General features: G+C 40.8%; 2 protein-coding genes across 2 annotated transcripts; one reads left to right on the top strand and one right to left on the bottom strand.

The window, feature by feature from the left end:
• Positions 1-751: 751 nt before the first annotated feature.
• Positions 752-14982, top strand: emc1 (ER membrane protein complex subunit 1). Its single transcript, XM_079519604.1, has 22 exons — positions 752-927; positions 1397-1524; positions 1721-1786; positions 1878-1971; positions 2059-2187; positions 2646-2772; positions 3538-3687; positions 5044-5211; positions 5616-5687; positions 5789-5887; positions 6012-6108; positions 6542-6658; positions 8053-8252; positions 8888-9037; positions 9155-9316; positions 10465-10584; positions 10958-11095; positions 11228-11401; positions 12318-12528; positions 12842-12926; positions 13049-13178; positions 13350-14982. The coding sequence occupies exons 1-22, from the start codon at positions 836-838 to the stop codon at positions 13527-13529; spliced, it is 2889 nt and encodes a 962-aa protein (XP_079375730.1). The 5' UTR covers positions 752-835; the 3' UTR covers positions 13530-14982.
• Positions 14983-15241: 259 nt separating this feature from the next.
• LOC306936140 (ERBB receptor feedback inhibitor 1-like) lies at positions 15242-21964 on the bottom strand. The gene is made up of 4 exons (XM_079519612.1): positions 21826-21964; positions 18773-18938; positions 18268-18347; positions 15242-17472 (listed from the first exon to the last, which is right to left on the bottom strand). Exons 2-4 carry the CDS (start codon positions 18817-18819, stop codon positions 16343-16345), a joined length of 1257 nt encoding a protein of 418 aa, XP_079375738.1. The 5' UTR covers positions 18820-18938; positions 21826-21964; the 3' UTR covers positions 15242-16342.
• Positions 21965-23653: the final 1689 nt, after the last annotated feature.

Consider the following 23653-nt stretch of genomic DNA (forward strand, 5'->3'; position numbering starts at 1 on the left):
CGAGCTCAAAGCTGAGGGCCTTTTCAACCTGCAGCTTGTTCCTGTCCGAGACCAGCAGTGCTGATATGCGAATAGGAATAAGTTGCAGTCACAAGCTGATGTCATGTCGTTAACATATATTAGGAACAGTAAAGGCCCTATGCTTCCTACCACAGCTCACTGGGAGGGGGTGGGGACAGTGTTCCGTCTTAATGACATAGGGCGTAGGGCGTTCCACATTTTTGTGGCATAGGAGCGAAATTAATTTAGTCCCTTGTTTGTGTCGAATCTGGGTTGCACATATGGTTCTGGTGTTGTGGGTGTGGACTTCATTGACATTAAGGAAGTATTTAGACAGGTACTGTACATGCATGGGTATCTTGGTGGTGTATCGAATCTTGTGGACCAGACCCATTGCAAGATGCTGTACTCTGTCGTCACCCTAAGCCATTCTAGCCTGTCAAAGTGGGCAGGGGTGAGGTGGGTTCGGGGACTGCGGCCAAGTGGTAGCCTGACCAGTTTGTTTTGGGAAGTCTGGAGCCTTGTTTTAAGGGCCTTTGAGGTGCTGTGGTACCAATTAAGAGTTGTACCTTGTACGCATAGTCGAGGAAACCTTGTACGAGGGCTCCTGTTAAGGTCTTCAAGGCGTTTTTGTTGACCAGTGAGGAGATCCTGTTGTGAGCTTGTAGATCTGCTATTTAAAAAAAAAAACCTAGTCGCTTCTTTTGGGCTTGTTTTCATAGAACTGGTCGCTTATTCTGTCACAGAATCTGGCAACACTGGAGATGAACCTTCAACCAGACCACTTCCCGTTTCCCTTTCCGCCGCAGCTCAGCACCCCCTGGCTGCTTTTAGAATGGCAAATCTAACAATAATATGTGTAAATTTCCTTGTATTGTACAGCTGCGTCGCAGCTGTCTTTGAAGATCAGGTTGGGAAATTTGACTGGTAAGATAAACCGAATTTTCAAAAATGCCACGTTCTTTTTGCTGCGTTTTTGTCTTTTAATTTTGAGATGCTAACGCTAATGCATTGTTCATAGAAGTGCAGGACTTCCTCATCTACACAATATTTTTGGTACATCTATCCATCCACGGCTTTGGAGTAATATCTCTGCAGTTGTGTTGTGAAATTCTGAATATTAACATCCCCATTGACCCCAACCCTGCAGAGGGGCTTTAGATAGATGTGCCTTAATCAATGAGTAATTAAATTGTGACCTCCCCCATCAAGATACAGCAATGGGGGAGGTCACAGATGGGGGCCAAATCAAGCTAAACAAGAGAACAGAAGAGAGAGCCTAGAGTCTTAGACCCTAGGCCTAGAGCTTAAGGGGTTTGAAGGTGTTGTGCACAAGGTTCTTACTCCTAGGTAATACACATCCATTATAAACTAATTCATGTCGTGTTCTTTGCAGGAGGCAACAATATGTGGGCAAGGTTCGCTTTGCCCATTTTGATATGCAAATGCAAGCATCCAAAAAGGTGATCTTGGCCACAGAGAAGAATGTCTTTGCATCAATTAATACCAGGACTGGAGAACTCTGTGAGTATAATATATTGTCAAGTTACCAGGGATGCAGTCCCAACTTAAGATGGTGGGCCCCAGAGTTGATAAAAATGTACTTATCCTTGCCTATTCCATTCCTGGCCAATTGACAATGTATACTGTATTATGTACAGTAGCCTACTTTAAATGAAGACAAGTGGAATCTATGTATTACCTCCTGTATTTGTTACAGACTGGAGACATGTGGACATGGTAGGGCCAGAGGGAAACATTGACGCTCTCCTGATGCATGGACAAGGTGAGTTTTGTAATGACAGTTACATTCGTGGAAGGTTAGGTTTGTTAATTAATAGGAGATAATAACCTAACAACCTCATTTGTCCTTTTAGATGCTGTACTTGTTGGAGGTGATGGCCGTCTGCTTCGTTCCTGGGATGTAAATATTGGTGGTTTAAACTGGGAGATTGTTCTTGACCATGGCAGGTGATTAGTACACTGACAGGACACATTTAGACCATTTGTGTATAGACCAAACATAATAACCTAATGTCTTTTTGTTGTACTCCTCAGTTTCCAGTCGACTTGTTTTGTTGGACAGCACGACACTGTGAAATATGTTGCTGTTCTAAAGAAAGCAGCCATTTCTGTGCATTACCTTTCCAATGGTCATCAGAAATGGATAGAGAATCTTCCAGAAAGGTAAGTAGCCTGTTTTTAGAGTGAGAGACGCCCATGGGCACAACACTAGAGGGAGCTCCTCCCCCTAGATTCGGCTCAAACATGGGGAAAAGGCATTCTTTAGAAGAAAAAAGTCCTTCTGCACACCTACAGTGGACAGGTGCGTCGGATAACTGGAACTGGAGAAGTAGAGAAAAAAGGATCCCGCACACTTACAGAATTAGATTTATTGAGCAACGTTCAGGCATCAGGCAAAATGCATTCTGCCACCAAAATGTGGATTCCCCTACCAACAACCATTAAAACTTTTAAAAGTAGTAATCTTATCCCCATCTTTCTTGTACCCAGAATCGCACAACGCACACCCCCAGCAAGCTCCATGGGAGTGTCAACTTGTATCCCCCCATTTTCTAAATCCTGTTTGTAGTGTGATAAATAAAATGCATATCAGCTAAGGTACATTGTCTTTTTGCCTACAGTGATACAGTACAGTACCAGTCTGTGTACTCTGGTGGAGATGCGGAAGTGTATGCTCTGGGAGTGGTTCCCCATTCCCATCTTGCTATCGTGGCTTATAGTGTGGACGATGGGGAGATTACAAAGCAGGTAACAAACAAGCATCAGAGTGACCGAATGGGTCATTTTAGCACTTCTGCAGCTGTTCTTAAAACACTTAAAATAAATATATTTCCGCTTACTTAAACCCCCAAAAAAGGATATATTTTCTACACAAATCAAGTGATATGATTATGTGACCAACTGTCTGGGAACCTTTTTCCCCCAAACTACCACATCCTATTTTTGAAAAGTCGTGAAAATGTGTGCAAATCTTTAAATATATTATTTTAAAGCAAACATTTTTAACTAAAATCTTTGCCCCTGTGCGTCCCTGGAACAAAATATTTTGAGAAGTGGGTCGGTGGCAAAATACATATAATTTTGGGGTGCAGTACTTAGTTTAGACAGTATTTGGTTTAGACATTGTCATTGGTTCAACCTATCTCAAACCCTCACCTAAACCTAACCTCCAACGGGGCAGCACACCTAAACCTAACCTTAACCCAAGTCTAACCAATGACTATTCTAAACTAAGTATGCACCCCATAATTTTGGGGGTCCTTGATATGAAACGGTTTTGAGCACCACTGATATAGCAACATACGTTTTTCAGAAAACTGTTTTTATTTATTTATTTAGAAGATATTTGTAGAATCTGCCTCCCTCAGGTCTTAATAGGTTAAAAATGAAGATCATTTAAAGTTTAAATGATCTTCATTTTTGGTTTAAATTTTAAACCAACGCATCTTAAAAATAAGATGATCATTCAAACTACCACATCTGACATCACTTGTGTGTTTCTGTTCTCCTCAGGTGTCTGTTGAAGCTCCATGGCTGTCCAACATACAAGCCAGCTGTGCAATGGTTGATCAGGGGGTGCTGATGTGTGCAGATACTACAACTTCGTCCTTGTACATGCTTGATGTCAGAACACAGTCACAGATGACCCAGATCCCTTTACAGGTACCCATCAACACCAAACACTTTGCAGCAATTCAGCAATTACTTGAAGGCTTTCTTTGGGGTTGTTATTTTCCCAATGCAGTGTAATGAAAATGTCCCTTATAAATAATACACTTTTATAATGCACTCACAAGGGTCAGGGTGATATTATAAGACTATCTATATATACATTTGAGATGGGCAGAAAGCACACTCTATTCTTGTTTGCTGTGCTTGCTGTGGTTTTGTTGTTTTAAATGTTATGCTATCTATGCTGCTGCATTGTATGTAAGGAAGCCGAAACATAAATAAGTTTTACTCTTATATACCTGTACACAAAATGTAACAATAAAGTACAGCCTTGAAAAAATGTGCACCAGTTCAGGTCGCCAAGTCATAGACCGAAAGGCGAAACTGCCGTTCCCGACTGTGCTTTCTGCCTGGTCCTCATATGTCACTGGCTTCCCCTTTGCACCAGTTCTATCTCCACACGCGACGGCGCTCCGCGTGCCTTCATGCCCCTCGTGTAACATTGATCTGTGCTCTGGCACCACGCACTAACATAGACTCCTTTCACCACCGTCAATGTGCTTGCATTCTTTTATTTAGTTTAATTTAGCCAATAATACCCCCTCGCCTTAGCAAGTATGATGATGATGATGATGATATAGTATGATGATGATGATGATATAGTATGATTATAGTATGATGATGATAATTTCTTTAAAGCTAGATGTGAGTGTGCCGAAGGCGTGTGAACCTCTTGTTTTAGTACAATTGCAGTGGTGGTCTGCCATAGTCTAATTTGTCCCATCGTAGTCTTTGGTATGACTCGGCCGGGGTTTGAACCCTGACCTTACAATCTCAGGGCGGACACTAACCACAAGGATACTGATATGAGCTGGTAGCGTAATTAGTTAGCATGAATTATGAACATTTCAAGATGTAAAATGATGAGATCAGCCATCAAGTTATACGTACAGTTGGAGGCGCAAAAGACAGTTAACCCATTTTGGGCGGGAACCCCTTTTGGTGTTTTAAACATGTTATAATTTAGCTATTGAAAAATAGCAGATCTACAAGGTCATAGCGCGCCACCGAGTGGCGCGCTACGACCTTGTAGGTCTGCTATTTTTGAAAAATCGTGAAAATATTTATTTCAGAAAACTGGAGGATTTAGAAGGATTTTTTTATAATTTTGAGGTCAGGCCTAAATGGGTCAAATGATAAGGGACAATATCGGTGGCACCCAACTGTAGGTCTATCTTGGTCATTTTGCTCTCAAAGTGCACCAGAGTGATGTATTTTACTTACAAAGTAGTCTCTTATCTCTTGATAGTCACTTTGGGCTTGACATTGATTTATCTCTTTTGATAGTCACTTGGGCTTGACATTGCCCCAGACTTCAAGCCAGTGCTGGTGTCAACTCAGCCCAACCCAGCACGACCTCCCAATTCCGAGTTCTTCCTCCAACTTGGGCCAGACCATCATCTTCTGCTGAAGCTTAATGATGGTGAAATAGTTACACTGAGGGATTTCAAGCCTGTAAGTTACTCTTTTTTTTTCTTCACCACAATAATTAATTCTTAAGGCAAACGTACAGTACAGATTGAAGAAGAAAAAATACATTGACTTTTTTTCCTCTTCTAAATAATTTATTTGAAATTTAATTGACTTGAGTACTGAAGATGTGAATTGAAACAATGTTTCTTGATGATTCTCAGAGAAATTAACTTGTGGTGGTCAACTGGAAATCTAAATTTAGAGTTTGTTGTGTTGTGGTGTGTAGTTGTTAAATGGAAATATCATCTGTAATAAATGTTAAATTACTGGGACTTATTCTTGAGTACATGTTAATAGGTCATGGATCTTTCAGATACTGTTGTTCAGACAGATGTTTATGGAGCAATTATTATTGATGATCATTAAAAGGTTATTTCAATTCATAGGCTTTGCTGGTTTCATTCGCGGCTGCTGGGGAGAAGACTATTGCTGCTGTCATGACACCCAAGAATTTAACTGTGAGTTACTTCCAATTCACACACACAGAATTGTTTGGCTGTCCAATGGTATATTAATTATGTCTGTTTTATTCACTTGTTCAATTGTTTTGTTTCCCTAGGCTTGTAGTGTGAACCTCTTTAGTGCAGACTCTGGACGCAGACTGCTTGACACAACACTCATCTTTAACACGGACCCCAATGGTGGCAAACCAGAGAAGGTGAGGATTCATGTTTTTCCTGAAATGGGATGATGCATACTGTATTTGACAATTAATTATCCAATCTTGATATTGTTGCCCATATACAAAATTGAAACATACAGCTTATTTCAATGCCTTTCAGCTGTACGTGCAGGCGTTTCTGAAGAAAGATGACTCGGTCGGCTACAGGGCTATGGTGCAGACTGAGGACCACACACTTACTTTCGTACAACAACCAGGTATACTTACAGTTTCATGCCACATTAAAGATGGATTAAAAAGTGACAAAATATTAATTCAATATAAAAGTATTACAATATTAAAGTGGCAGCGCCGCAGCAGCACAATGTAATTTTTTTAATGAATACATTTATTTTTGTCTAATCTGTATTGTAGCGTATATTTATACAATATAACTTATACAATTGGTGTGGTTGTATTTTGTCTCCTTGCTCTTCTATTGAGACATTTAGATCATGTCTCGCCCAAACACAGGATTTGACATGAATTTTGCCCTGATGGTCAAGATTCAATTTATCCCCTGAGCAAGCAGGGCGGGCAGGCTCTACATTAGCTCAATAAATCTCGACTTACGCAGGAAACGGTGTTAAAATCTGGGGTCGAAGAGGAAAGTTAGGTAGTGCAGCTTTAATGAGTCTTGTTTTTTCCCAGGTCGTGTAGTGTGGACACGAGAAGAGGCCCTATCAGATGTGGTAACAATGGAAATGGTGGATCTGCCTCTTACAGGGGCCCAGGCAGAGCTAGAGGGAGAGTTTGGCAAAAAAGCTGGTAAAACAAACTACTATTTTCTTATTTTATTTTTATGTATAATGCATGAATGCTCTTGCTTTTTTGTGTAAATCGACTAAAAATACACAGAAGCCTGATGCCTACAGCTGAAATACTCGTTAATACTATTTGAACATTTTATGAAAACGATTGGTAAATTATGTGTCTTTGCAAGCTCAATTATAGGGAATTTATCTCAAATTCCAATCTTAGCTTTTACTGTTAGGCATGTCTCATCAGTCAATTTATTTATCAATGTTTATGAATAAACAGCTGGTATTTCACATAGCAGTAGAATGCACTTTATTGACTCAAATGTTTGGAGAGTTATTTTAAGGCATTTTTATTGGTAAATTCCAAAAGGAGCCAATGGTCAGCTGGCAAAGTGTTCCACTGCGATGTTAACTTGCTTCAGGAATTTTTCATATAATGCTAGCTTCACTTTCCTCTTCCCTTTTTTTATTTAATTGCTGCTCTCGGATTCAGCTATTCAAGGTAACAAGCTTCTCTGCTCTTCATGTTGGCATGCGTCTGATATAGATCTTGATTCACACTCCATATTCTCTCTGTTCATGAATACCTCTGCTGTGCTCCCTTATCGCTGTTGTACAAGGGTACAAACTAAGGAAGCCACACCTCCATACCAGCAGGCCATGCTCTCTCATGCCTCTTGCTGAAACACGCCACTGTTGCTCATTTCATAAATTCAGACCACAATGAATTGATCTATTCATAACATTTCATCCAATCACTATCAATGTTTCTGTCAAGCACAGCTTCTCTGTCTTGATTTTTTTGTTTTCCGATCATTTTAAAGCTCCACCTTTTATTCTTTTCTGTATTCTTAGTTCTGTTTTGTTGATTCTGGCACTGCTCTATCAATGATAAACTGGCCAATTTGCAAGCTTTTATCTTATTTTCTCACTGTTTACACCTCAATAGATAGAATGATGCATTCTTTAAATGTTGACCCATGGATAAAGAAGCTTAGTTCAAGTTTTTAGTTTCCCTAGGTTTCGCACTTAGAGTATGGGTAATTGTATCTGCACTGAGGACTGGAATTCCAGTATTTCCACAGTGCACTATAAATGTTACATAACTGTGAGCATTATCAACTGTGATATAAAATGGGAATTAAAATCCTGTGATGTATTTTAATTGTTGCTGATTACGTGCCTTTAAGACCTCCAGCTTCAGTCCTCACATACCCTAATCTGACGTAGGATTGAAACCCACATGTGCCTCCTCTCCACTGTATCTTTCCTCGTTTTCATTCTGTCGGCCTTTATAAAAGAAAAAAGAATAGACTGCCAACTCTCCTCCTTTTAAATGAAAGATATCCATTGATGTTCACTTCTAAAACATTCGCCCCTTTCTTTAATTATGTATAATAGATGGTTTGCTGTCCATGGTGTTGAAGAGGCTTTCCTCCCAGCTCATTCTGCTCCAGTCATGGATCGGCCATCTGTGGAAACTGTTCTATGATGCACGGAAACCCCGCAGCCAGGTCAAGAATGAAGTGTCCATCGAGAACCTTTCCAGAGATGAGTTCAACTTGCAGAAGATGATGGTTATGGTTACTGCTTCAGGCAAGGTATGACGCAAACAAATTCTCATTCTGATAAACTGTCAACATTAATCTATAGCCTCGCCTGGAAGCTTTACAAAGTTACAGTGTGCAGACTTCTATTTTTTTGAGGGGAGCTAGCCCTTCCTATGCCCAGCTTTGTATGTCTGTGTGTACTACGGAAATTCAGAATGTGATGATTTAATTGGCTGAGCACGGAATGTGATGATGTATGATGATATGAGCGCCCCTCACTTCACTCATAAAGTGTGATTGTTTTAATATTGCCTTGCCTTATCCACTGTTGGTCCTGCACCTGACTTCCAATGGATGTGCCAGTTCTATTCTTTCTCATGGTGCAAAGAAACACCTGACCCTTCAGACCGAAGCACAGAAGTCTGACGTAATGTTTATGTATCCTACATGGGTCAGCTCTGTCCCATTTAGGCCTGACCTCAAAATTAAAAAAAAATCTTCTAAATCCTCCAGTTTTCTGAAAAAAATAATTTCAAAAATTTTCAAAAATAGCAGACCTACAAGCTCGTAGCGCGCCACTCGGTGGCGCGCTATGAACTTGTAGATCTGCTATTTTTCAATAGCTAAATTATAACAATGTTTAAAAGTGTTCCATACTATAATTCTGTTGAATTTTGTGTGTTAAGCTCTTTGGGATTGACAGCAAGACCGGCACAATTGTATGGAAGCACTATCTAGACAGTGTCCCGTCGAATGCAGCCTTCATGCTGATGGTGCAACGAACTACAGCCCACTTCCCTCATCCACCTCAGTGTACACTGCTCATCAAAGACAAGGTGAGACTAAGTAGCGATGTGTTTCTTATTACTTTTTTAATATCAACGCCATTCCTGACATCCTATACAATTACTCTGATATGTTACTCACTACCTTTTGTCCTTGTCTTGGTGCAGGACACAGGCCTAGCTACCCTGCATGTGTTTAATCCCATCTTTGGAAAGAAGAGTCACATCACCCCGCCCACTTTGCCTCAACCTATTCTTCAGTCACTCATGCTGCCTCTCATTGATCAGGACTATGCTAAAGTGTTACTTCTGGTTGATGACCAGTACAAGGTTAGTGGAAATGGTCATATTTTCATGTTAAATCTTTGACTGTCTAGTGTTCAAATGCGTTGACTGCAGATGTGCCTCTCGTCTGCTATACGGCGCTTGAATTGTTTCCGGGTTAAACAGGAAGGGGAGGGGCTTCCGGAAGGCGAACAACACAGCTCACAGCCTTTAGCTAGCAGTACAACCAGCTACATTTTCTATGCGGTGCCATACAAACTCACAAATGATTTACGATCGTCGGGTGCGCGGCGGCGCACCATGGACACTTTGGACGCCATAGTGTACTATGGCGTTTATAAACGTAGATGGCAATCAGGCATGTGCATGTCTGTCAGAGATCCACAAATCACCTGACCAAGCTGCAGCAACACACTACTACACACTACAGTAGCACCTAGGGTTATTATGTTAGCTGTTTATAAAATAAATAAAATGATAATAAAACACATGCTTATCAGCCAATTAGTTAATTTGCATAATATGCATTTTCGCACTGGTAGGTTCTTGGTTCAGAGAGAGAGCTAGAGTGAAAATGAAATGCACAATATCTGGTAGGGACCATTTCACAAAGGATGACTTCTGTGAAATGGTTCTCAAACTCAACAGCAGCACAAGCAGCATGCTAATCACTTAAATAAAGCACCCGTGTGTCCAATCGATCCATTACGCATGGATGGAGACACAAAGAGGAACGTGATGCAACTGCTCCTCGCACATAACTACGTTACTTCTGAGGCAAGTAAACCAAGTGGAGAACTACTTCAGAGATGTTTACCCATCACTGAAATTTTATGGAATGTTAACAGCCTCTGTAATTTAATTGTCCGTTTCCCCAGACTGGCTACCTTAGCTTTATGTTATCTAGGAATACTGGGGATGTCCGTGGCGTGGCGTGCAATCGGAGCGGGTGTTCTTGGCAATGTAGATTGATACCAAAACTTCTTAATCTTCTTTAAAAAATAATATGTAGACTAACCTACAGTAGGTAACCTACCTCATTTAATCGGTGCAGATTACAACACAATTATTATGTTGTACCCCATAAAGTGTACTATACCTTCTTCTGCCTTCAGTTGACAACCCAGGGCTATGCTTTCACTGGTTGTCTTCTGAGAAGTATTTTCATTCATTTTTTCTCTCTCTCGTCCTAGGTGTCTGCTTTTCCCTCTACGAAGAATGTACTACAGCAGCTCCAAGAAATGTCCACCTCCATATTCTTTTACCTTGTTGACAATAGTCAGGGAAGGCTTTCAGGCTACAGGCTACGCACGGCAAGTACCATTTTATTGTTCCGTTTTGTGACTAACTCACTATCTGCCAAATGCTCATAATATGCACTTGTATTTTGAACATAATTGTGGATTGTTTCTGTTCATTGATTGCTTTGAATACTTTATTTGATAGAATATGTAATTGCTGGATTAAAAAGAAAAAACAGTGGTCACCTGGTGTCATCAACCACATTACCACAATGTCCTGGGTTTTAGTGTCATATTCCTTCATATTCCTGCTACTCTTACCTTTTACAATCCCAATAAATAAGAAATGCCTTATTTATCACTCATAAAGTGTGCTTTCTTTCCCCCAGAATAGTACCCGTTTGTTGACGTTGATTAACTAATTTGCTAACAACTGTGTCTTCAGGACCTGTCTACTGAGCTGATCTGGGAGGTGTTCATGCCAGCTGAGGTGCAGAAGGTCGTTACTGTCAAGGGGAAGAGGCCCAACGAGCATGTCCACTCTCAGGGCAGAGTGATGGGAGACCGCAGTGTCCTCTATAAGGTATTTCTACTAACAAAATGTACGCTGACTGATGATTTATGATTGAATTTGGATTTGACAGAACCTCCTTTTAGAAATAACGCTGATGATGTTTATAACCATAATATGTAACTTTGCAATGCATTCTCATAGTACTTGAACCCCAACCTACTGGCTGTGGTGACGGAAAGCACAGACATGCACCCGGAGCGTAGCTTTGTGGGAATCCTCCTGATTGATGGTGTGACTGGACGGATCATCCATGAGGCTGTTCAGAGAAAGACCAGAGGACCGGTGCATTTGGTGCACTCTGAAAACTGGGTGGTGGTGAGTAGTGTTCACAACATCTCCCTGTCCCATTAGGTTGGATTACGGTATGGTTTAAGGCTCTTTAAAACACACTGAGTATGTATCTATGACTATGTTTACATGGACTGCAGTATTCAATTATTTATAACGGAACAACATTTTTGTATTTATGGATTTTGTATAGTTTATAATCTTGTCATGATGTGCGCTCAGGGGGTATGTTGCTCAGGGACACACAGACCGGGACAGGGAGGTGAACTAGTGGCGTTCTGATTACCAGACACTTGTTCTGCCCGCTAAATTACGGCCACTCTAGATTAAGGACTATAATCCAAAAAAACTACCTGATGAGAGAAAGAAATGACAGATCAGAAATAAATATGTCATCACATCATGTATGGGATGAGGTCATAGGGCTGTAACTGTTGCTGACTGAATGAAGGAAGAAGGTTGTTATGTGTTTGAACAAGTTAGCAATCACTGGAAGATGTTAAAAATAGCTGCTGTTGCTGTGGAGGGGGCGTCTTCAGTTGTTCCGGCTATCTTCTGTAGCATGTGAATGGGAATATGAATGGAATTGTGTTAAGCAACCAATAAGCAGCTTTATCAAAGAATTTTAATGTCTCATTTAAAATAAGGACCAAAGTAAGATTATTGCAAAATGTAAACATGACAAAAATAACTTCACCCATAAATAAATAAATCACCCATAACTGGGCATTTAACATGTCAGCTATTAAGTCTGCCAGTAAATGAGAATAGACTAACTTTGAAAAGGGGACACAGTCATTGCCCGGAATCTTGTGTCTGTGAGATTCCCGTATTTCTAAAAAAAAATATAACTCGGATTACCTTTTTAGATGACGTGTTAAAAAATAATTTTGCACTTCCTGTTGACGTGCAGCAATTTCTTTCTCTCTGTTTTATGTGACAGTATGAATACTGGAGCACCAAGTCACGGAGGAACGAGTTCTCTGTGATTGAACTCTACGAAGGAATGGAGCTCTACAACAGCACCGTGTTCAGCTCGCTCGACCGACCCCACCTCCCCCAGGTGCTGCAGCAGTCTTACATCTTCCCCTCCTCCATTTCTACTTTGGAGGCAACCCTCACTGAGAAAGGCATTACCAGTCGCCACTTGCTCAGTAAGTATTGTCTTGGATCAGGTCGATCAAACCTCTCAAGCCGTAGTTGTACCTGGTTGCATGCCCGCGTCGCGCCACGAAAATAGCCGATCTGCTATTCCCAGTGCGCGACATGTTGACACCGGCACGTAACCAAGTATACCTCGGGTGTTATACAATGTGACTAGATATGGTACGTGACTGTCTTGGATCTTGCTTTTTTGTATTTTCTCTTGTAGATTGAATAGGTAAAATGCGTGTGAGAGCAGTCTGCCCTGTTTCATAAACCATAAATGTATTTCCGGCAATCCTCACAACTTTTCTTCTCTCTTAGTTGGCCTGCCTTCAGGGGCAATTTTGTCCTTACCCAAGATGTTCCTTGATCCACGAAGGCCAGAGATCATCTCTGATCAAAGCCGGTTGGTACATCAGTTAACTTCAATTTAAACCATTCATTTGACAGTCCCCCCCCCCCCCCCCCCCCCCCCCTCACTCTTAATTTGTCTATAATATCCAACATACCTTTTTGTTCAATCCGCAGTGAAGAGAATCTGATACCTTATGCTCCAGAGATGCCAATCCGCACAGAGTGGTTCATAAATTACAATCAGACTGTGGCAAGAGTACGTGGAATTTTCACTGCCCCCTCTGGCCTGGAGTCCACTTGTCTGGTGAGATATGCTGGCTGTTTAACGGGTTCCTAATTTCTGGGTTTTGACAACCAAAATGTCCTCTTTTTCTTTTGACTGGTGTACCGAGTGAACTTAAGGCCTAAATTGTGTATTGTCCTAGTATTGTACTTCTCCTGATCGAAGCTAAAATCCAACAATTTCCCCCTCCAGGTTGTGGCGTATGGTCTGGACATCTATCAAACCCGCGTCTACCCATCCAAACAGTTTGACGTGCTGAAGGACGACTATGACTACATGCTGATCAGTAGCGTCCTCTTCGCCCTTTTCTTTGCCACCATGATCAGCAAACGCCTAGCGGAAGTTAAACTGCTCAACCGTGCCTGGCGGTAAAATAGAGTAAATTACAGTACCTGGAGAAATCCCAACATCTTGATGATTCTACTAATGTGAATGCATGATTAGCCTCACTCTGTAAAGGTGAAGCAAACAGAGGCTGAACTCATCGTTTCTGTATATCAGTAGTTCCCCACCCTGGTAGAGTTGCTTAATTTCCATCCTGCCAGGACATTTATTGTATTCACCTGGTGTCTTGTAATAATGGCTGTCTAAAGCCTGAGTTAGACTTACACCTGAGTGCAACTAAGTATTAACCACTTAAATCCTATATACTTAGTTGACCAAGGTACCCCAGGGTTATAAACTTGGTCCCCTCCTCTTTTCCCTTTGCACCAAATGTCTTTGCCGCAAATACCTGATCTACTGTACAAGCTCACAATCCGTTGTGAGCTTGTAGGTGGACTATTTTCTCTGAATGTTTGCCTATTATGACATGCCCTAAGTAGGGAACCCTTCGCTGGTGTAGAATCGAAGTTAAATGGACTCGACTATTTAATTTGCACAAGTGTGACTGTACCCTATTCAGGGACTAAATTAGACTTCTAGACCTGGTAGGATGAAAAAGCAACTGTACCAGGGGACCTGAGGAACAGAGTTGAGGATCACTGCTGTAGAACAAATCTTAAGTACGATGAGAACTTTTTGGAACCATGAGGGTTTGGAGGATTGTTTGTATGTTTATTTGTTTCTAACTTATTTTTCAAGGACAAGTTATAGTTGTTAGAATAATATTTTTGGGGGTGTGACATGTAGTGTTTTAACTCTGGAATTCATAGATTCTTGTACATAAGAAAATTAGATAATTTAATTAAAGACACCCTGATGCGATGAGATATAGAGAATTTCTGATTTATTAAACGGTAACACTGGAGTTTGACAGGAGACAAGGAGGGGAAGAGAACAGAGGTGTCGTGCAACTAAGGTTGCAAGCTGCACTTATAATGTTGCATGGTGTGCACCTTAACCTATTGAGCCTCTAAGAAGCCACAATGCCACTAGGTTTGATGATTAAGAAACACATAAGCTTTTTTATTGTCCGAATATTTGATAAATGAGCATAACTGACGACTGTCTCACCAAAGTTTCAGGCATGCTATTATTAATGACATTAGCTGTTGACATGGAAAAAACCTGAGCCTGTATGTGAAGAATTCTAAAATGTAATGACTGTTTGAAGAAAGGTAAAGATCACAGCCACATTTGTCAATCATAATTTGTCTGTAAGTATTTAACCCCGAAATTTAAATTAATTTAATTTAAATGTTACTGTGTCAAAGCTATGGTTTTGAAATTACACCAAGTTACCTTTAGGTTTTAGGCAGCCTGCATCTTTCTAAAACGGATGATTTTGGAATTAAATCCTTGTGGGGAAGAAAAACGGCTTGAGTTTTTAAGTTATTTTTGTCTGCTGCTCTGGTACCCCATTAAAGTCTGTGGCTTCAGAACAGCTTTTGTATCATCCTTTAAGAGACACAAATAAACACTAGCCTTACTTGTTTTTAGAAAGGTATGTTGTAATGCAGGTGAATTGTACCTATAGAAAGATAAATAAAAGACGGTAAACTTTTTTTTGAAAACATGAATAAGTTATTTATTTCTATAAATAGATTAAAAATACACAATTTCACAAGCCTGACAAAATGAACACTTGACATTATGAATTATAATTAATTTTTACCAAGTCAATAATCCTTCAAGAGAATGAAAACCCGTCAATGTAACAAACTTTGTAAACTCGGGTCTGCATATCAGTATACCGTAAATGTAATGCGGCCTTTACATGAACATAAATACTTTTATAAACATGAGTCGATTCTTCATCACAGCTAGCAAATAACCCATATGTTTGGATACTTAAAAGAGACTGGCACGTACTTCTCAATACTTGATTCTTAATGGTCTTTTTGTGGAAATGTTTTTCAACACACTTGCTCAGATGTGGAAACACCAAAAAGGCTTGTTCAGAGAAAGATAAGAAAATACAAGGTGATTAATCAAAATCATTAAGTCCCAATATTCACAAGCCAAATTTAATCAAACTATTAGAACTGTTTCAGTCTATGTAAATGAAAAGGTATGTATCGCAATACCCAAATGTCTAAATATATGTAGAAACCAAATTCTTAATAGTTAAAAAATACAGATTGATTTCAAATCGATTTAAGATTATTACTAATTCAATAGTTTATGGTAAAAAATGAAAATCAGCCAGGCATATTTTCAAAAGAAGAATATATGTGAGAAGATTAGCTGAGTACAAGCCCAGCTTATACCTACAGCCAACTATTTGTCATGTTTGTAAAACTGAACATTAATACCATCCTGTTAGGCATTCTGTGATACCAAAATGTTCTGTGACATTTCGAGCACAAGGCTTTTCTTCAGACAGTCTTAAGAAGAGCTTTGTGCTCGAAACGTCAGATAATTTTGGTGCAATAAAGCAGAGGTTCCCAACTGGTAGTACACGTGGTAACTCAGTATTAAAAGGTTGGGAACCAACGCAATAAAGCATCTGTTGCATTGGGAGCCCTCTGTGCGAGGGTCCAATATTTATGCTTAAGCATAGTTTTGAATGTAGCACATTGTAATTATCAGGTAGCATGTTGAATTTGTTTTCCAACAGTGTAGGCTCCACTACACAGCATTGTTAGAAGGGATATTATTTACGTTTAGGATTATATCTAGATATATGTTTCAACAACAAAGTGCTGTGTGATAATATTGCTCTGCAAAACACTTTATCGCTGAAGCATACAGTATATCAGGCTTTATGGTTTTCAGCAGCTAGGAATACACAAAAGAGGCTTCTATCTGTTCTGGCAACTCCACTCTGTACCGCACATAGTGTTGTCCTTCCTGTCTGGTTCACTGAGGAGCCTTTCTAATCTGCCCATGTAGGCTGGTCGGCCTGGGAGGAGGAAGTAGTGTGTGGTACTGGCTTGCCTACCATCCTTCATGATGGGAATGATGCAGGGAGAACACTGGTCTGCAGGGGGCGCCCTTTCACTTTGCTGTCTCTGCTGGGCTTTGCTAACGTATTTTGGGTTGGGAGCAAAACTTTGTGTAGCAGGCATCACACCATTCACATAAAGGGGAAGACTCTTGGGACTTGGGGTGCGTGGAGGGCAGACTGGAACCAATGGAACCCTTGGAGGAATTTTTGGAGGCTTGTCTTGCTCGTTGCTAAGAGACCATTCATCCGCGATAGTCTTTGATAAAGTGGAAGGCTTTGGGCGAAGGGGGATACGAGGGGGGACTTCAGGCTTATCAGTAGCACAAGGTGTGGAGAGGCTCTGAGGGTGATGATGGTGTGCAGGGCCTGAATAGGAGAAACGTCGTCTGGAAGGCTGCAGACAGTCAGGCAGTTTCCTGCAGGTGATTTCTCTGACTGCTGTCATCATTTGTTCACTGTCATGTTCTTTCTGACATTGCTGTCCTTGGCTTCTGTAGTTAACCCCACCTATTGTCCAGCTATTAACTCCTACACTTGTCCCAGAGTCAGCTACACATCCCCTGGCTGCTGGCGAATCATCTGTGCTAGCCCAGAAATTAGCTTTACAGTCAGCCCCACCACTACTACTCGCCGAGGAGCTTTCCTGGTAGGCATAGTTAATCTGGCCATAGTTAACCTGGCCGAAGTCCTTAAAGCTGCTCCGAGTGGGAGATCCATAGCAAGGGGCCTTAGAGTAGCCTTTAGGCAGAAGGCGGCGGTGGTCGCTGGTGAAAAACTCCACCTCGCTGTCAGCTGCCTCGTCTGACATTAGCTCCTCAGGGTCAGGAAGAGGCGGAAGGGGCTTGGGATCTCGGTGTTGGCCCTCGAGCACCGTCAGTCTTTGGAATGAAGGAACTACTTGGTCTCCCTCGTGGGGCCGTGGCAAGTTATGATGTGGCGTTGAATGTTCCACGTAGATTGAAGACTCTGTGAAGGGGAACTTGCCTGGAGAAATGGAAGAACTATTATTATTATGCATCAAAGATATGCACATCCTGAATTGCATCTTTACTTGTAAAGCTGAAAGCGTTTTGTATTGGAAAGCTCTGCTACCACAAAGAGTTAACTGGTATTTTTTGTTTAGTATTTTCTTCAGTAGAAGCAACACTCAGAAACTAACTTGGAGTGGGAAGAAACCCTTTCTGTTTTACTCAACATGAAGGAAATGGGGTCATACAGCCGCTTAACCTATCACCCTCTTTGTCAAACATCAGTCACAACACTCTGATTGCAGTGAGTGAGAATAATCGTTTTTATCAGAAAGACAAACGGCAATCTCAATAAAAGCTTCCCGTAACCTTCTGCTGAGGTTCCGGAAAAACATCCGACCTCAAGAACAGCTGGTGACCAGACAGTGATAGTCTCTCTTCCTGCCTTCCTTCCTGTGCTTCTGAGTTGTCTTTTATACCAACCTCCGCTTTAATTGATGCAAAAACAAATTTTCTTTTGTTCATCTGTTTTTTCAGAATTGTATTGATATTACTTGTGTTTTAAATTATCACACTGTTGTTGCAAACACTACTTTTTTATTTACAACACTGTACTGTACTACCTGGTAAGCTGTTTTTTAAGGTATAAGAATTCTGATGTCAACAGTAATGGGTTGTTGAAGCCATCCTTTAAATTACAACTATCTATGAGCATGATCTATTAGTTATAAGAGTAAGAAGTATTCAAATTTCAATTCACTTTACAACTAATGGGCTTAAAGACAAGTATGTTATTGTTTAGTTTACTCACTTTCAAATTCCTTGGACACCTGCTGTTGCTGAAACCTTGTCCGATTGTGTTCCATATCATTACCCAGGCCAAAGCACAAGCTGAAAAACAAGAGAGATTGAGAAATACATACGGGGCTGTATGTAAATGATTCCTGTACATAACCTGTCACAAGTAAGTTATAAGTGAAATAACAAGCATGACATAATGCATAAAATGGCCATGGTGCTTTGGGCTTATTAGTTAATTCTTCCCTTGGGCCCCTTTGTTATCAGAACTGCTAAAAACAACTCCACACCATGTGAAACAAGATGACAATTCCACTACAGAACCCAGAAAAGATTTGGACCCCCTTGGTTAATCACAGCCCCCACTCACTCACGTTTTGTGCCAATGGATATGAAACATTTTTGGTCCACAAGAACAATAATTATTACATGTTTCTTATCGTGATATATTACTCTCCTGTCTGCTAAAGTGATGTACATTTCTTGTACAAATCTGTTTTAGTATGGCATGTGCTTACCTGCTCATGTCATGCTGTCCCCAGTAGTTCGAGAGGCTCCCATCCATGTTGTAACAGATCCGGACGTTGTATTGTTATAAGTCATCAGGATCTGTGACGTGCTGGTCAAATGTCCCATTACAGTCAGCTCAGTTAAAGTTATACCTTCATTGTGATGACTTGCAAGCTACAGGGAGAATACAGGATAAGAAAAAAACAATATATAAATAATAAATATGTATAATATATTATATGTATGGATAAAATGCCAGGCATGTTACATTGCATTGAAACAACTACTACTACAGGTACCATAGAAACGAGACACAGTGTACAACACAAAAACCCAACCTCCATAGTAGGCTTACAAAGACCAACATCAAGAATTACATTATGTGCAATTCAAAAAGTTAAATAACACAACTACACAACTAGGACTTGGACTAAAGTCCTGTGGTTGTTTAGCTCTGGAAGTTTCAGAAGAAGAATGTTTGCAGTTAAATCCTATATGCAGCATTATTAAGCGTTAAATCCAATATATAGTATTATTTATTTATTTATTTATTTTCATACATGCTGATACACAAATACACTAACCCTTTCTTTACTGATAACAAGCCAGGCGATACATTTTGAAGTAAAAGTCGAGTTTCACTACTCAAATAATTCTTGCTCTGATTTTAGAGGGCAGCATACTGTAGCTTGGCTAACTGCGCTGTGTGTGCTCTCTTTTGTAGTTCCAACTTAAAGCCATTTGTCTGATGAATGGGGTATTAAGCAACCTCAGGGTCAGAAGTGGGAAGGCCAGAGCACTCCTTTCATCCCTCCCTCCTTTTTGTAGCTGTGCCAGGCATCCTCTGTAGTAATTAATGCTATACGCGCCCACAGTGTGGAAGCGCTGTCTGCCATTTGAACAGGGTAATTGTGCAATGTTTCTCTGATGGTACAATGACAGACTCCACTAACATATATGACCAAAAACAGACTCCAGGAATTAAATAGTTTTGTTGTCTTGTCTTGTCTTGTTCTGTCCTATTGAATGATTATAGATTAGTGGTGGTAGCCTAAATCAATTGTACAGACTAGTCTAGATAAATGGAAGGACACATATAATATAGCCTATTGATGAACACATATAGCTTTTTTTCAGGGGCTTTAATCTGTGACTTTGTGTTGTATACTCTGCCATTGTAATTAGGCTACTGCATGGGTCACCCTCCTGTCATCTGAATATTTCATCACTAATGAAGACAAAAATGAAAAACAAATGCCATAGGACAATTATATGGATATCGATGTCTCACAAAAATCCTATTTTAATGTGATTTGGATACTTTGCACTGGATTGGCCAACTTGCCTGCATGGAAACTAAATCCTACACAGTCTATTAATAAAGGTAGCCTAATTAAGGGCGGCGCTTCCCCTCTAATGACTGCTTCTGAAAGGCCATAACATTGCACTGAACAATGAAGCGCTGCAGATTTAATTTCAGTAACTTCCACCCCCATCGCGAGGGACGCCGGGGGACTCAATTATAAGTGTAGGCCTAATCATTCAAACCCATCCACTCCCTTGCAGTCACAATCTGATCTTGTATTGTTTCACTAACTAATACATGGGGCTTAGTTGTACACTCACTGTGGGCGCAAACACGCAGAGCATGCATAATGCAACCGCAAATCACTACAAACGAGAAACTGACCTATGCACCTGTTTGAATATTTATGTCATTCTTAAAACAACTGTTTCTGGCGTCACTTCCGCCAGTGAACATCGGCGATGGAAGAAGCTGAACAATTGTGAATTCTACCGGCAATTACTCAGCCTGCATGAATGGGGCCACTCTGGCCTGAATGGGCCTTTGTAAAGTGTGTGTTCGCTCCGCGGAGAGCCTGAAAATCCTCGAGAACTCTCCCATGAGGTCAGAGCTGAAGACATGCCATGGTGACATGCAGAGATGGCCATAAGGTATGGGCTTCAATTGTGCTGCAGTCCAGTTTGGGTTGATGTTCTAGCTTTTAACCAAAGTAATTAGGCTTATCGATTCTGACATAATCTGTCAGAATCGATAAATACATCTATGAGAGTCTAAATCTTAGGCTACTTCAATAGCCATAGGCATATTTATTGACACAGATAGAAAGTAAAGCGCATCCACTCTATCAAATGAAATGATCACATCACCTTGCAACCTGTCCTGAAACCTATACCGAGGTAGAATTTCCAAAGCGTTTCAAACAGCACCACTACCCTAAACATATTTTAGTGTTATTGGAATAAACCCAGACCCAGAAACACCCAGGAGGAAGTGGGCTAAGAAATGGGCCAAAAGGTAGGTTGTGCAAAAACAAAATAAGATTTTATATATATTACCATGGATTCCCAGATTGGCATAGGCCTTAAATTCTGCTTTGTTTTAAGTCAATATACCAAGGGATGTATGCTTTGTTTGTGTCATGAGTATAGCGAGTGATTTATATATTACATAGAGGTTACCGTTTATTAGACTTGCAAAATTCAAATTTCAGCAAGGATTTAATAGAACTTGACATGCCCACATGCGACTATATATGAGCCCCCCATTGGGAGATAAGCGACGCAATCGCTGCCTCAGCCTGCCTGGGACTTGGCACACGCAGACGGGATGTCCTGCAGGCAACGAGATTGAGAGAGAGCGCATATTCTCGGTCCTCCGACCAGTGTTGACCAGTGACCACCAACTGACCCATCTAGACTGCAGATTCTTTCCAAATGCGAAATGTTTGGTCATTGGGTGGTAGCCGGCCGCACACACAGACACGATCGCGATTGACTAAAAGTTGGGTGTATAAAAGTTGGCTATACTCAAAACAGACACCGTCTCCCTAGCTGGTTGTTTCCCCCCGCAAATGTGACAAACATGGACCATAGCTTTAATCTAGTCAAGCAGTTTAAAACCTAGTATGTAATAAATTAAAGATAGCTTCGACGTTCCATTTGGGATTAGATCATTCTCTAGGTTACTTTATCGTAAGTGGTTTTGTCGAATTTTAATGGCAAATTTCTCGCTAGACCAACGAATTGAGCAACTTACCATGAAATACAGGCAGCAGGAGATCAGTATCTTCCCCTGAATCCCCTCTGATACAGCAGGCTACAGTATATGGATTGGCCGATCATGGAATATCCTTGCTGGGCGCGCGAGTGATGCTTCACTTCAGCTTCAACTGTCGATACTGAAGTGAACCACGTGTAATGTTCTTCTCTGTCAACACTGGCTCGTGAAATTCTCCCAGTGACGTTTCCATGCCCCCTCTAATGTATCCAGCACTTGAATAGAACTCCGCCCATCCCCCCACCCCTTAAAAGGAGAATCCACCATAAAACAGAATGTACGTTATTCATTCCTCTTGGGCCGTTCAATCATTGACAGCAAGTCACAGCATAATACCTTTACACACCAATTCCTGGCATGAAGCCTTTTAGCCAAGTAGGCTACATGAGAATGAGACACCGATGTTTATCCTTTCTCAGGACCATGCAGTCTGCAGACAAAGCACAACAGGCATGTTGGAAATCATGTTGCACTCAAATTACCCCAATCTCTCTCTGTGTAGGCTATATATGCACACAGACATTTTCCTGGAGTGCTACTGTCCACAAAATTGCATAAATCAGGTCTAATCAGAGATTGCACTTTTTTGACAGACAGACTTCGACCTATCAATTCTGAATACAATAGAGTCTTGTTTTGCAATGGCCACATAGATCACTTTGATCTGTTTTCAAAGAATCACAATTGAAGTTAATTGCATTTTCCAAGTATAGGCCTGCAGCAATCAATGCATATATGTTCTCAGTAGCTAGGGCTGTAAACAATATTGGAAGAGGACGTGTGTAAACTCAAGGGAATGTGTGGGAGTAAAAGTACGTGGGTGGGTTTTGGCAGGAGTACAATATATTGAGCACAACAAGTTGAAGATTGGCAGCTCCAGTCATGGTGGAGGAAGGCTCATGATGTTGTTTTGAAAGCTGTGACCTTACTATCCACGTTTGTCATCACGGTCACTCACCACCCTAACCTAAGATGTAAATTAACTTAATTAACTTAAATTAACTTAAATTAACTTAAATTAACTTAATTAACTTAACTGAATTTATGATGCATGCATTAGTCATACATTGATGATCATGAATTGCTTGTCTTCATCAATTAATGTTATATTCCACAGTTACTTAATATTTGAATTCATATGCAAACATATTATGGGACACACTATGGTGTGTTTGTAGATCTGCTTTTTTCGGTGGCTTCTATGCCCAGGATGAGTGTGCTCATATAGGCGGGCAGGATTAGTGAGGCAAATCGGTCTATGAATAGGTGTCAAACTGTGCAGTGCAACAGTAGCCTACACATTATCTCTGGGGTCATGTGATCAAGATGTTTAAGTTTGCAGGCCCTGTGTAGGCAACCCGGCCTGGCAGAGACCTGTGCTCTGAGGAGCACACTTTTTGAGCGGTGCCAAACCGCTCCAATGAGTGACCGATTCTTTATGTATGTATGTATGTATGTATGTATGTCTGAGTATGAGGCCTCAACAGCTGCAATGCCGCTGGGTGACCTAAAGTGGCACTGTTGAGCAGTCTAAAGGGCCATTCACACTGCACTAACTATAGGCCCTCATTTAGTAATGCGGTGTACACCCAAATTTGGGCGTACACCGCGTTGATAAATGAGGGCCATAGACTCTATAGTTAGTGCAGTGTGAATGGTCAGGAATCTCTAACAGATTTTGTTCAATGTGGTACCTAGCACACAAATTGCCATATACACATACAGAGCATAGTGTTGGGTGTGGTTTTCTGGACCCACTGAAAAATCGGCCATTCATTTTTCCTATAGAGATTTCCAAAAATATTGA

The sequence above is a fragment of the Electrona antarctica genome (assembly GCF_951216825.1).
Source record: "Electrona antarctica genome assembly, chromosome: 2".
Lineage (NCBI taxonomy): Eukaryota > Metazoa > Chordata > Actinopteri > Myctophiformes > Myctophidae > Electrona > Electrona antarctica.

Coding starts and splice junctions, on each gene's coding strand:
- emc1 (XM_079519604.1), top strand. CDS start 836: ATGGCAAATCTAACAATAATATGTGTAAATTTCCTTGTATTGTACAGC. Junction 2,773..3,537: donor ATGGGGAGATTACAAAGCAG/GTAACAAACAAG, acceptor TGTTCTCCTCAG/GTGTCTGTTGAAGCTCCATG. Junction 12,529..12,841: donor TACCAGTCGCCACTTGCTCA/GTAAGTATTGTC, acceptor CTTCTCTCTTAG/TTGGCCTGCCTTCAGGGGCA.
- LOC306936140 (XM_079519612.1), bottom strand. CDS start 18,819: ATGGATGGGAGCCTCTCGAACTACTGGGGACAGCATGACATGAGCAG. Junction 18,348..18,772: donor GGACAGCATGACATGAGCAG/GTAAGCACATGC, acceptor CTTGTTTTTCAG/CTTGTGCTTTGGCCTGGGTA. Junction 17,473..18,267: donor GGTGTCCAAGGAATTTGAAA/GTGAGTAAACTA, acceptor CCATTTCTCCAG/GCAAGTTCCCCTTCACAGAG.